Source organism: Rhineura floridana, chromosome 12 (assembly GCF_030035675.1).
Source record: "Rhineura floridana isolate rRhiFlo1 chromosome 12, rRhiFlo1.hap2, whole genome shotgun sequence".
Classification (NCBI taxonomy): Eukaryota; Metazoa; Chordata; class Lepidosauria; order Squamata; family Rhineuridae; genus Rhineura; species Rhineura floridana.
The window spans coordinates 40,892,293-40,905,763 of record NC_084491.1 but is presented as its reverse complement, the minus strand read 5'-3'; the positions used below and the strand labels follow the sequence as shown (position 1 = coordinate 40,905,763).

The following is a 13,471-nucleotide window of genomic DNA, read 5'->3' as shown; positions in this document are numbered from 1 at the left end:
TTGAATCATGTGATCCTTAGAGTGAATGTCTTTTGAACATCTGTTCTCAAAAGCATTCCTTGGGGCAGTGTTCAAGGGCTAGTCCTAAAATCCTGCTTATCTCATTTTCTTCTTTAAATGAGACATGTGGCCTTGCATTAAACCTGGTTTTTCCAGGAGGTTCTTGTTGCCAGATTTCCAGACCATTTTCTTTTTTGCAATGACAAATAGGCATGCCTGCCTTGGGTTCCTGCAGCACCTGAGGGATTCAAGCTACCCTAATATACTTATAACAAAGAGCAAAACTAATTGGTAGATATGCATGCACACCCTAGTGTTGTTCAGACACAGGTGAAATAGTTGGTTTATCCTCCAGGGCACTTTATCACTTGAGCAACGGCTGAAGGTAGGCAGAAAAAGGCAATGGAGGAAACAGGATCATGAGGGAGGACCTGTAGTCTTCCTGTTAGCACCTCAAATGAATTCCATTCTAAGGAAGCAAGAAAAGATGCTTGTGTCCAGGCATTGTTTTCGTAGCACAAGAAATGAATGGGCAGGTTTAGTGTACGCAGCTGCCATGTTAGAGCTGATTTTGATGTGCTGAGGGTTGGTGCATTCCCAGTCAAGATCTGCACAAATGAGGCCAGTGAAGAGAGACCTGAGTCTCCCTGCGGCTCATGAGTGCTTGGAAACTGTTTCCCTATCACTTAATCCCACACTTGAACCATGGGTCTTGACTACCTATTGTTAAAGATGTCACCAGTTTTTGTGTGTTTAATCCTGAAATAGTAGTGGGTATTTGAAAACCACCACCACCAAAAAAAGTCCTAGGTGAATAATAAAAGGGTACTTTAGGAGTTAAACATCATACATTTGATAATTGTTCCTCCCCACCTCCCCAAAGTATAAAAGACTGTACATTCCTAGCAGCCCATGTAATATTAATTGATAAACATTAAACAGCAGGTACTTAGCTGACCTTGTCTCACTTGTTGATGCAGGGAAAGGTAATGAAAGTTAAAGGCTTTAAGAAAAAAACTGTCATTTGAAGTGAGCAGCAGTCTGGTGTTACAGATTAGGCAGGTTGGGGAGGGCAAGTCCATTCCCCCTCACACTGGAGATCAGTGATAGACACCAGACAGTGGCAGTTTACTTGCAGCTGTTGCTGAGTCTTGTTTTATTTCAGTACAATTAAGCCATTAAGGCTAGCACTCTCTGTGATTTTGAAGATTTTGGCAAATTTGCAGATTTGCAAGAAAGCCTTCGAGTATTGCAAGTCTTCATGTGTTTAATTTCAAAGAGGAGCAAGTGTAAGTCTTTGGTGGAATTTAGTTTTATATTATTTTCTAAAAGCTGCCTGGTATAAAAACCTTGGCCATGAACTAAAACTCTTCCCTCTCTGAGCCCTTAATTTTATTTATTTATTGTTTGTTTGTTTGTTTTATATCCCACCCTTCCTCCCCGCATGCAAACAAAAGCACTAAAAACACTTTAAAACATCATAAAAACAGACCTTAAAATACATTAAAACAAAACAACTGTAAAAAAAATTAAAAAAAAGCTTTAAAGACATCTTAAAAAGGGTTAAGAAACATTGTTTAGGAAAAAAATGTTTAAACAATTATTGTAAAAATTCATGTTATATATGCACTTAAAGTGGCTTTTATAGTTGGAGAAAGCCTTAAAGTGAAAGGGCATGTATAGAAGGCAGTGGCAGCTGTGTTGTGCTCTTTACAGGACAGATTCTGTGTTCAGGTATCAAGACAGCAATGCAGAACTTGGTGAAAGTTTTGTTTCTAAAGGAGTCAGCTGACAGAATGCTGGTCCATGGCTCCTGTTGACTTGAAGGGAAGACACTGTGGGCCATATGTGTCACTCCGTTCATTCCCCCTGCTTCAGAGTCTGCCAGCCCACTCTTTTTCACTTAGATGCCCTTGACTTTTCCTTTCCTCACTGTGTACCTTCAGGGTTGTTTTGGATTACCAGAGATGAGATGCAGACAAGAGGTTTGCTTACAAAGAGTTAAAATTTATTGAGTAACTTACAGCATTCAGCCAAGTATTCCCAATAAAAGTGGATCAGTCCCACCACTAGCGGACGTCAGAGACTGAACACTCATGCTGGGCACAGGTCATGGTTATATAGCATAAATCTTGGCACATACTATTGGCATACACATGAGGTTACATACATGATTAATGAGATTATACACTTTGAAGTAACATATGTTGCATATAATTGGCTGTTCTGACCTTTTCACAGAACACCTTCAAAGCAGACTAATTGCTAGAAAACTATAATATCTTTTCTGGAGCACCTTGACATCTTCTCTTAGCAAACTACATAGCTACCATCTTTATCTCCATCTTTACTAACAAGCATGACCGTTACTTGACTCGTGTGTTAACAAGCAACAGCTGCACTATCTGCTCATTGATCGTCCTTTCGACCCATCCATTGAATCTATGCCTATCAGGACTCTCTGAAGTCTAACGAGGTGCCTTTCAACATCATACTAGGCAAGCCAACTATGAACTGCCTACTGATAAACATATACTTGAACCTATGCCTAATTGAGCTCCTTTGATATTCCTTTAACTAACAAGGTACATTCCCAGTATCATACTGGGCAAGCCATCATATCCTCATTAAAAACACCTAGATTAGACTGCAGGTGGCTATGAGGTGATCTGACATACCCAATGATGCTGGGGCCTGAAAGGGGAATACAAGCCTCCAGGCTTTGCTAACAAATACATATTGAATATATATTGATTAACTTAAGGCTATAACAGCTTGCTTAAAATCATTAGCTGGCACAGGGTATACACTCACCTTCAGATTAAGGGAACAAAAGAGGCTTCCTTTATGAAATCTTCCTCCTGTGAAATTTTGAACTCTGTCTCCTGCATAACTTTGAGTGAATGTTGTAATTTCATATCTAAAGTAGTTGAAATACTCATCTACAGGGTACTTGCAAGGTGAATCTAAGCCTCCAAATTGCTGTGGGTTAAAGAATGTATTGCAATTAATATATAGTTAGAAGAAACATTCCAAAATATGACTCAAAAATCAGGCTTTCTCCTTCTTTCCTTCTTTCATGCTTCAACACATATCTGTTTTTGTGATCTTGCAGGCGCAGCCTTACAAAACTGTCCCTGGTCTTCAGCCACATGCTAGCAGAGCTGAAAGGTATTTTCCCAAGTGGACTCTTCCAGGGAGACACATTCCGGATCACAAAGGCAGATGCAGCAGAGTTCTGGAGAAAAGCTTTTGGAGAAAAGTAAGCGCTCTTTGCAAAATATGTTTCTGCTCTGGCTCCAGCAAATCTTTTGGTGAATGGAGCTTGTAAATGTAAAGCAGCTGCTGAAAACACCTTTTTCCAGGTGGCATCTCTCTGAGGGGAGCTCACAAGGAAGGCTGCAAGAGAGTGGCTAACAGTCCTCACCTTCAGGGATCTTTCTCCGGGCAACAGATGGCGCCACCCAAACATTCCCTGAACTCCTCCTAGGTCTCACCAGCTCATGGGGTCATCATAAGAGAGTTTCCATGTCAGTCTTCAGACTTACTGTGCCATTCACATGTTGGTCCTGGCTCCTGTGCCAGTGTTTTTGCCTGCAGTGCTGGCTTGATGTTAGGGTGGCTTTTGACTTGAACAGAAGGCAATGATGAATAGCCATAAAATAAGCTAGTCCACATCAGCCAAATGAACCAGGCGTTGCAATTCTGTAGGACACAGTACTGCTAGATCAGTCATTTTATCTCCTCTTTATGCGGAGTGGGAATTAATGTATCTCTTGGCTTCAGGGAGTGAGACTGTCATAACTCTAGATGGTTCTCTATAGAGATATTTAAGTTTAGTTGGAGACCAGAATCATACATTCCTTTCTAATAAAGATTCCGTTTATGAAATATGCATTTCAGGTTTCCTGAAAGGTGTTTGGAAAGTGCTAGTTAGCAAGATGTTTGCTTATAGTCCTTGTTTGCAAGAGATTGGCTTTCCTCTTTTCTCCCAGCAGTTAACTTGCCATTAGCTTAACATCTGAGGGCAGCTAATTAAACTATTTACGTGAGAGACCTTGTTTAGACAAGGACTGTGTTGCATCCTTTTTCCTTGCCACTCCACAAATATATAAGTGTTTTGGTAGCAGGTTCAATGTGATTGAACAGATTTAAAATTGGAACTGATGTCCATTTGCATTTTAGTGCGACTCATTCCTCTTAAGCAAAATGCCTTGGGGATGAGTTTGCATGGGTTTTACACTTTGTTCCTTTGTGGCTGCGAATCTATCTATATGTGTAATATGGCAGAAGGTAGAGTTTCTCAGGTCTTTTTTTCCCCTTCACTGCCAGGACCATTGTCCCATGGAAGACCTTCCGCCCGGCCTTACATGAAGTACATCCTATAAGTTCAGGGCTAGAGGCCATGGCACTGAAATCTACCATTGATCTGACGTGCAATGATTACATTTCAGTGTTTGAATTTGATATCTTTACCCGTCTCTTTCAGGTAAGAAAAACACAAGGGAAGTGACTTGTTTAGTGCTTGCTCAGTTCTTTTCGTTATTAGCAAACTCCTCATTTCCAAAATGGTTGCAAAATCATCTGTTGGCCTTCCACTGCCACTTTAGGCTTTTGGAAACAGGAGGCTATAGATTCTGACACAAGTGGGCAGTTCATTGGGGCAGCTTTGATAACAAAACTGCTTTAAATCAGTGGGCCTTGTTTTGTGCCAATCTAGAGGGTTGCAATTCATTGAGAGTTCAAATTTCATCTCAACATGCGTTTGTGGTTCAGATTTGGCCTTTGCTGTCTGATTGGAAAATTATGAACCCATTCTGCAGGGTTATTATATGTTACTATCCTGCTCACAGTTATCCATCCATGTTTATCTTGCAGAATCCTGCAAAATTGTATGCCACAGTTTTAAATCCAATGCACACTTACTTGGGTGTAAGTCCATTGAACATAGTTAGACTTAGTAAACCAACATACAGTGCCTTGCAAAAAAAAATCAAACCTCTGACTAATGCTCTCATATTACTGAATTACAAATGGTACATTGTAATTTCATTCCGCACAATGTTTTATTTTGAAACACTGAAACACAAAATCAATTATTGTGAAATGACATTGGTTTTATGTTGGGAAATGTTTGTAAGAAACATAAAAAATTGAAACATGTAGCTTGCATAAGTATTCAACCCTCACTTAATATTTGGTAGAGCCACCTTTCGCGGCAATAACAGCTTTACATCTTTTGGGGTAGGTATGTACCAGCTTTGCACACAGTGTCGGAGAGATTTTGGCCCAGATTCACTGCAGGTCGTTCAGGTTGGTTGGATGTTGCTTGTGGGCTGCAATTTTCAAAGAGTGCCACAGATTCTCAATGGGACTGAGATCAGGACTGGGCCATGTAGGACGTTCACCTTTTTGTTCTTGAACCACTGCAGTGTTGCTTTGGCCTTGTGCTTGGGATCATGTCCTGCTGAAAAGTGAATTTTCTGCTAAGCTTCAGTTTTGTAGTGGACTGAAGCAGGTTCTCTTGCAGTATTTCCCTGTATTTTGCGCCATCCATTCTTCCTTCGATTTTAACAAGATGCCCAGTCCCTGCTGATGAGAAGCATCCTCACAACATGATGCTGCCACCACTATACTTTACTGTAGGGATGGTGTGTCTTGAGGCATGGGCAGTGTTAGGTTTGCGCCACAAATAGCTCTTTGAGTTTTGGCCAAAAAGCTCTTATCTTAGTCTCATCTGACCACAAAACCTTTTCCCACATCGCAGCTGGGGCACTGTCATGCTTTCTGGAAAACTCCAGATGTGCTTCAGATGGTACTTTTTGAGTAGTGGCTTCTTTCTTGCCACCCTCCCATACAGGCCAGTGTTATGCAGAGCTCTTGATATGGTTGACTGGTGCACCATGACTCCACTCCCAGCCACTGAACTCTGTAGCTCCTTCAAAGTGATTGTTGGTCTCTCTGTGGTTTCTCTCACAAGTCTCCTTCTTGTTCGAGTGCTGAGTTTTGAGGGACGGCTTTTTCTGGGCAGTGCCTGGGTGGTGTGATGCAGCTTCCACTTCCTGATTATTGATCCAACTGTACTCGCTGGGATATCCAAACACTTCAATATTATTTTATACCCGATCCTACTCTATGCCTTTGTATTACATAATCTCTTACTCTTGTAGAATGCTCTTTGGTCTTCATTTTCCTTCAGATCCACAGTGTGACCAATGATCCTTCAACAGCGAGGTTTTTATCCTGACAGTGTGACAGGTTCACAGGTGGAGGTCAATGGTAGGGCAATTTTGTCCTCAATAGGGCAATTTCTTTCATCTGTGTAAACTGGGAGCTTCCACAGCACAGGGGTTGAATACTTACGCAAGCCACATGTTTCCATTTTTAAGTTTCTTACAAGCATTTCCCAACATGAAACCAATGTCGCCTTACAATAATTGATTTTGAGTTTCAGTGTTTCAAGATAAGATATCATACAGAACGAAATTGCAATGTACCATTTGTAATTCAGTAATACGAGAGCATTGGTCAGGGGTCTGAGTACTTTTGCAAGGCACTGTATGATCTGGCTGCATGAAAAATAGCAGAGAGACCTAATCGGATGATGTAAATTGTTTATATTTGTCTCAGGGTAGAAGGGGGTGCGGAATTGTAATGTCGGTTTTCCTATTAAAATGACTAGATTTTTGTTGGCATTCTTTTTCTCCAGCCATGGTCATCTTTGCTCAGGAACTGGAATAGCCTTGCAGTGACTCACCCTGGTTACATGGCATTCTTGACATATGATGAGGTCAAAGCGCGACTTCAGAAATTCATTCACAAACCTGGCAGGTGAGTGCTTGAAGGCAGCGTCCCTTTCTGAAGTCTCTTACTGTCTTATTCTCTCATGCACTCTCCATCAAAGGAAATTTGACATAACTCAAGGGTGTTGTAAGGCACTGTGTCATTACTGACAGAGATCTAAGCTTAAGGCAAGACATGATGGGTTTTAGCAGCAAATGAACCTATTTGTATTCCTGAACTTCAATTGTAGAAATAATTGGGCAGCAGAACAAGTTACTTCAAGAGATGTGGGGAAAACTCTTGCATGTTTTTGAGATATAAGGATTAGGACAGGGGTTTTGGTCTTTGTCACTAATGGATTAGGGTAGTTTTACAAATAACTGGTGGCATCAGGGGAGTGCTACCCACAGTAGATGACTAGGTGTGGAAAATCACGAAGCTGGTTTAGAGCAGGGATGTACAACAAAATCATCATTTCTTGTGCAGCCTGTGCTGTGTAGTCCAAAGCTATCTCCAGTGCTTGCAGATTGTTTTTTTCAAGTCCCAACTCCACCCCTGCTTGTCAGAAAAACCTTACCTCTGCATCATGCATCACAGAGTAGGTATTTGATAGCAAAGGATGTGTGGAGGAATTGTGTGAAAAGTGTCTTAACCTCCTAGAGGCCCTGAAAAATATCCCAAGTCCATGTAGTCGCAGGGCTAGAGCACACTGGCTTCTAGTTTGTTGTGCCCTAGAACTCTATAAATCTTTCCTTTCTGGGAAAGAGATTATTGCTTTCCATTGCTGAAAAGCTGTCATCTAAAACTAATTTACAACATTAAAGAAGTTTGGAGTACCTGGCAGTGATGAGGTTCAATTGCATGTTGGAAGAAGTCTTTAGATAATTTGACTCATTTCTATCTGGCTGTAGGGCTCTGCCTTTTATCTAAAGGTGAATTTCATATGGCAAGCTTGACAAGAAAGTTTTTTAGCTGTTCCAACTGAAAGAAAAAGGTATCCTTACGTAATTCAGCTAGCAACTTCGTCCTACAGTGAAGTCTGCATTCCTTTTGTTTGTTTTCAGTTACATTTTCCGTCTGAGCTGTACACGACTTGGTCAGTGGGCAATTGGTTATGTCACCGCAGATGGAAATATTCTCCAGACGATCCCGCACAACAAACCCCTTTTTCAAGCACTGATTGATGGCTTCAGGGAAGGGTTGTAAGTAACTTATCAGTGTAGTTTGTCACTGCTTGTTTCAGTTAATGAGACTATAAGATGATGTCCTTCAGATGCAGGTTTTACACTGCATCTCCTTGGATCCTGTCTCTGCTGTCACTGGAAAGCAGAAAGGAAAGGTGACTTCATTATGCTGTGTCCTGGCAGAGGCGTAATGCTTCTGAAACATCCAGCAGCGATAACTCCCTTCTCTGGGATTTCTTAGGTATTTTTTCTTTCTGTTGGCCAAGTAACTGCACAAATTTTAGACTGATAAATTTACAGTTCTAACAAGCTCATGCTTAAGTATTATACCAGATTTTGGGATGAACTTGAGATTAGTCTTGCAGTCCTTAAATATGTGTCAAATTCAGTTTCTCCTTTCACCTTTTAGTCTCTCCAGTTGGATGTTATATTCGGGCCACAAAGAGCAGAATTGCAATATAAAAATACTTGCCGAGTTGTTTGGCTAAGGTGTTGCAGCAAGACTGACTAAGCAAGAAACTTGAAGTTAAGATTATATGCCGTTTTTCAGTATATTTGCACATAGGGGGACCACAAAACAAGCTTTATTTTAAGCTTTATTCTGGGTTTTATAGGTGCTGGCCTTTATGACAGTTACAGTTTAAAGCAGACTCCTCACCGCCACCCTGAAGCATCATATTCCCAAACTAAGGCACTGTGCTGAACTGTGCAGCATTCAGCTGGTTCCTCTGTACAGTTTTTATTTTTGTTGAACAATGTTCTGTTCTGTAGTTACTTATATCCTGATGGACGGAATCAGAATCCCGACCTGACTGGTTTATGTGAGCCCACACCCCAGGATCACATTAAAGTTACACAGGTGAGCAGAGACTGCCACTGCATTCCTCCTTTCTTTCCTTGCATCTTGGTCAGCAGCATTTCTGTTGTCCTGTTGCAAACGAGTTTTGAAGGCTTATTTGGGGTCTTATAAATGAAGTTTGTATCAGGGCTTGGGTTTGGAAGGAAAGACCATTTAAATTGCAGTTTGAGTCTGGGGCGGTCAAGAACATGGTTCAGAGTGGAGAGCTTGTGAAGTTAGCCTTTTTTTCCATGTCCAAGGGCTTCACTCTGAAACCACTGTGTGTAAGGGATTGGGGTGGTATAATCAGGCCAAATTCCATTATGGCAACAATTGGACTGCCACCTTTTTGGAAGAGCAAATAGGTTGCCAGAGATTGTGGTGTTTTTTAATTCAAGCTTGTTTCAAAACTGCGAATTGCCAGAATTGAGGCTAACCTTTTAAAAGCCGCCCAGGTGACAATCCTGGTTGTAGTAAAGAACATACATATTACCACCTCATAAATTTGGAGCTGATTATCTGGCATTTTTCACAAGGGGAGATATCATTAGACACGATCACATGTTATTTTCCCTCTGACTCGTAGGAACAATATGAATTGTACTGTGAGATGGGCTCCACCTTCCAGCTCTGCAAAATCTGCGCAGAAAATGACAAAGATGTGAAGATAGAACCCTGTGGCCACCTCATGTGCACTTCCTGCCTCACATCATGGCAGGTGAGGAATTTACTCCCTTCCACAATCCACATGCAAATCAGCAACCTCTAGGATCACCTGTCTGTGCTTGTCGTGGATTGACAAAGCAGCTACTGCTGAGATCACAAAAAGTGTGTTTGTGGGGAGGGGTATTATCTTTAGGCTATGTTGTCGTTATTGCAAATAAGCAGTTGCACATAGTTGTCCATTGGAATGGTTAGATTGGCACTGTGCCATGAGTTGGTTGTGTATTGTGAGCGACTGACCTGTTGAGTCACCCTGAATGTTCGCTGAATGAGACGTTGGAGGGGAGGTTTAGTATGCTATTATCTTGCTCTCCCTTTCTGTTATGTGGCCCTGGGAGAGCCACTAACATAGACATAGTCTTGTAACTTTTCTTTGACGTATAGAATAACTTTGAAATCCTTTTATACTACAGGTCGCAACAACCTGTCCTTTGTATACTTTTACATATTTCTGTATGTTTTTACATTTCATGTTTTTATATTTTAATATATTTGTCATGGCCTTTGGCTAGTACAATAAATATTTACAACAAAAAATATGAGACACATATTTTATAATTCTGTCAAAAATATTGCAGTTGATTTTCCTTTTCTTTCTTCCCTATCTGGTTTCAATATGTTCTTACTGGCAAGGTTTCCTATGGCCATGAGCACACCACAGTCTTGTAACCAGCCTCTCGCTTTCTCTTTTTGTGCAGGAATCAGAAGGCCAGGGTTGTCCATTCTGCCGATGTGAAATTAAAGGCACAGAGCCCATTGTTGTTGATCCGTTCGATCCCAGAGGAGGGGGAGGGCTACTGCGGCAAGGTGCTGAGGGGGCTCCCTCCCCGAACTATGATGATGATGACGACGACAGGGCCGATGAATCACTCTTCATGATGAAGGAACTGGCTGGTGCAAAGGTAATGCTAGTTAGTTTGTTATATTGACATCTTGCTTGCCTTCCATGGAACTCAGGTTGGTATACATGGAACTTTCAGGAGATCTCCTATCGAGACACTGACCAACCCCAGAACCTGCTTAGCATCAGCAAGGTTGCTGCTTCATGTGCCTTCAGGCCAGCCCTGGCACTTGGCTCTCTGTCAGTCTGAATCACATATGCTGAACTTGCCTAACATCTCTCTTACGGTTCCTGGTAGCTTAAACCTTATTGGGCTGAAATGTCACTGGGCAGCAGTGGTGGTGCTCAGCTGATGCTATGGTTTCCATCCCAGCTGACGGTAAGGTTTCCCTAACCCTCTGGAGCAGTTTTTGTTGGTTTGTTTTTGAGAGGGAGGGGGAATTGCCAAACATTGTTTCCCTCCCCATTCCTTACCATCAGCTGAGTGACACATTTGGATATAACCCACTGCCAGGAAAATCTATACATATAATAGAAATGTAAGTGTCACACTGGAGCATCACAGACAGGAGACTTTTCAAACTGCCCAGCGTGATTGAGCCACACTAGGCTCGAGGTGGGCGTGGGTGCGGAGAGCAAGGCAGGCAGCTGAGATCAAGCAGACAATGGGAGAGTGTGCAGGCGCAGCAGTGACTGGGCAACCCACAGACCTGCTTCATGGGAGATCTCAGTGTCACTACTGCGAGGTCTCTCTTTGCTCCAGGCCATGGAAGTGGGAGGGAATCCAGGAAGCGACCTAAGCAGGATGTTGGAAGTGGCGACAGCTTGAATGGCCGGGCAAGTGGCAGGTGCATAAGTGGCCCAGATGGGGTGGCAGCTGTGGGGGCAGCGGCAGGGGCATGCAGTAGCACAGGAACAGGTGAGACAAGCGAGTGAGGACTGCAAGTGGGTCCATGGCAGCTAAGGCACACCAATACCTGCAGGTGCTGGGGGATATTGTGATGGAGCGTGGGTGAGGGAAGTGAGCTGCCTGGTTTGAAAGTGCCAGGAGAGGGGGGAGGCAATGGTTTTGAAAGTGCCAGAGGGGGATAATTTTGAAAGTGCCTGGGGGCAGGGTGAGAGATGGTTTGGCGAGTGCTTGAGAGAGGGTTGGCATGCAGAGCACACGGGGTGAGCCCCTAGTACAGAATCTGCAACAAAATGTTACAGGTGTGGGGTACTTCTGTTCAAGACGCTAGCCTTCCAGCCATGGCTTTTCCACAAACCACTTTCCATTCCCTGTTTGTTCCCTTTCATGGGGTTGTTTTTAGGCCCCTTCGTTTTAGAGGGCCCCCCTAATTTTTTTGTAATTCTGGGGTCCTCCAAGCTTAATGATTCTGTTGTGCATAGGTCAAGCTGTTTGGCTATAAATGAATTTACACTCAGAGAATGAGTTCGCTATTGGTATATAGCACTTGGCCTACATTAAATTGATTATATAATTGCATATAGATTTCTTGCATCTGGTTTGAATTGTATGTGAACTGTCTTGTTCTTCACTTTGTTGGGAATACACTAATGGTTTCTGTTACTGTGTGATGACAGAGGCTATTTCCATACCTCTCTCCTATTTTTCTGTCAGCTGGGTCTGTACTCAGGGTGGCAGAGCATGCCATCTAGTGGCTAAAAAGTAGTTGATCCAGGCTAGTGTGGTGTGCAGAGTTGTTGGTAACTTGGAACAGTTTATGTATTCAGAGCAAGTTCTTTTAGAAAGGGCTGTGGAGAAAATTCAGAACATCAGTATATGTTCAGCAATGCTACAGAGGTAAATTACTAACTCATAGCCCCAGGCAGTGGGAACTTAGTTATTAAAAAGCCTCTTGACTAGGGCTTTATTTGACTTCTTGCAGGTAGAGCGTCCTCCTTCTCCATTTTCAATGGCTCCACAGGCTTCACTCCCTCCAGTACCTCCACGATTAGACCTTTTACAGCAACGAGTCTCTAACCCACCTGGAGCTTCAAGTCCAGGGACAACCTCTAAGGTGCAAACTCCTCTTGCATAGCGATGAAAGTAGAAATGATGCCTTATTTGTGAATGTGGAAGCTCTGTTCTTCATTATTTTTCTAACTGGACCACTTCTTCCTTCCTGTATTCTTGTATGTTTGCATAGGTTCCGCTTGTTAATCAGGCTAGACATCAAACTAGCCTGCATAATGGATTGCCATCTTGACTGACATTTAACTTTACAATCAATTAATTTTATTTATAGTCAACCAACCACAGGTATACAAGGTTAAATGCACAAATGTGTAACACGGATACATATTAATACACACTGGAAAAATACACAAAATATAAAAATACATATAAATTAATATAAATATAATCAGACAGTCAGGAGTGTTCTGGTTAAAATAGGTTCAGATGTTGCCACTTGCTCGGTAATTGACCTATCTGAGATCTAAAGTAGATATTTGGACTTTCAGCAATTCCTGATGGGCATATGGTTATTCAGCATGACCGATTAGCTGTGCTATGCTGTGCTGGCCATCAGAGACTCCTCAGTTTCCTCTGTCTTGTTCCTGTGCTATAGTGATCAAGTTCTTGTAAGACACCAGGATCCTGATCCCAAGACTCTACTTTGCTTGCAAGGTTTGCCATTTCATCGCTTGTTTCTTTGTAGGCTGCACCTGGCTCCCTTCACAAAGATAAACCTTTGCCGATCCCTCCAACACATCGAGATCTCCCACCTCCTCCTCCACCAGACAGGCCGCATTCCATTGGGCCAGAGAGTCGGCCTCAGAGGCGGCCCCTGCCCTGCACACCTGGAGATTGTCCTACCAGGGATAAGTTACCCCCCGTGCCTTGTAACCGGCAGGGGGAGCTCTGGCCTCCGCGACCAATTCTGAAAGCTCCAGCTATAGCGCCAAGCCCTGGTGAGCCTTGGGCAAGTCGGGAGTTGACAAACCAGCACTCGCTTCCTTTCTTGCTGCCTTCTCAGATGGATGCCAGAGGTGATGCTCACAGGCATGGGAGTACTCTGAGCCTGGACACCACGGCAGTAAGTATGTCACAGGCAGGCAGGCTTCCCTTTCTGGCACTCTCGTGCTCGTACGCCTTCC

At 42.7% G+C, this 13,471-nt stretch overlaps 1 protein-coding gene across 1 annotated transcript in view; it reads left to right on the top strand.

Annotated features, from left to right (window-relative positions):
* Positions 1-13,471, top strand: part of CBL (Cbl proto-oncogene) — a 64,528-nt gene that overhangs the window by 39,174 nt on the left and 11,883 nt on the right. Inside the window, exons 3-11 of the mRNA XM_061592515.1 lie at positions 3,116-3,262; positions 4,333-4,489; positions 6,710-6,831; positions 7,848-7,985; positions 8,739-8,826; positions 9,392-9,523; positions 10,227-10,430; positions 12,259-12,390; positions 13,033-13,410. Coding sequence (XP_061448499.1) covers positions 3,116-3,262; positions 4,333-4,489; positions 6,710-6,831; positions 7,848-7,985; positions 8,739-8,826; positions 9,392-9,523; positions 10,227-10,430; positions 12,259-12,390; positions 13,033-13,410 — 1,498 coding nt within the window. The remainder of the gene's footprint in view (positions 1-3,115; positions 3,263-4,332; positions 4,490-6,709; positions 6,832-7,847; positions 7,986-8,738; positions 8,827-9,391; positions 9,524-10,226; positions 10,431-12,258; positions 12,391-13,032; positions 13,411-13,471) is intronic.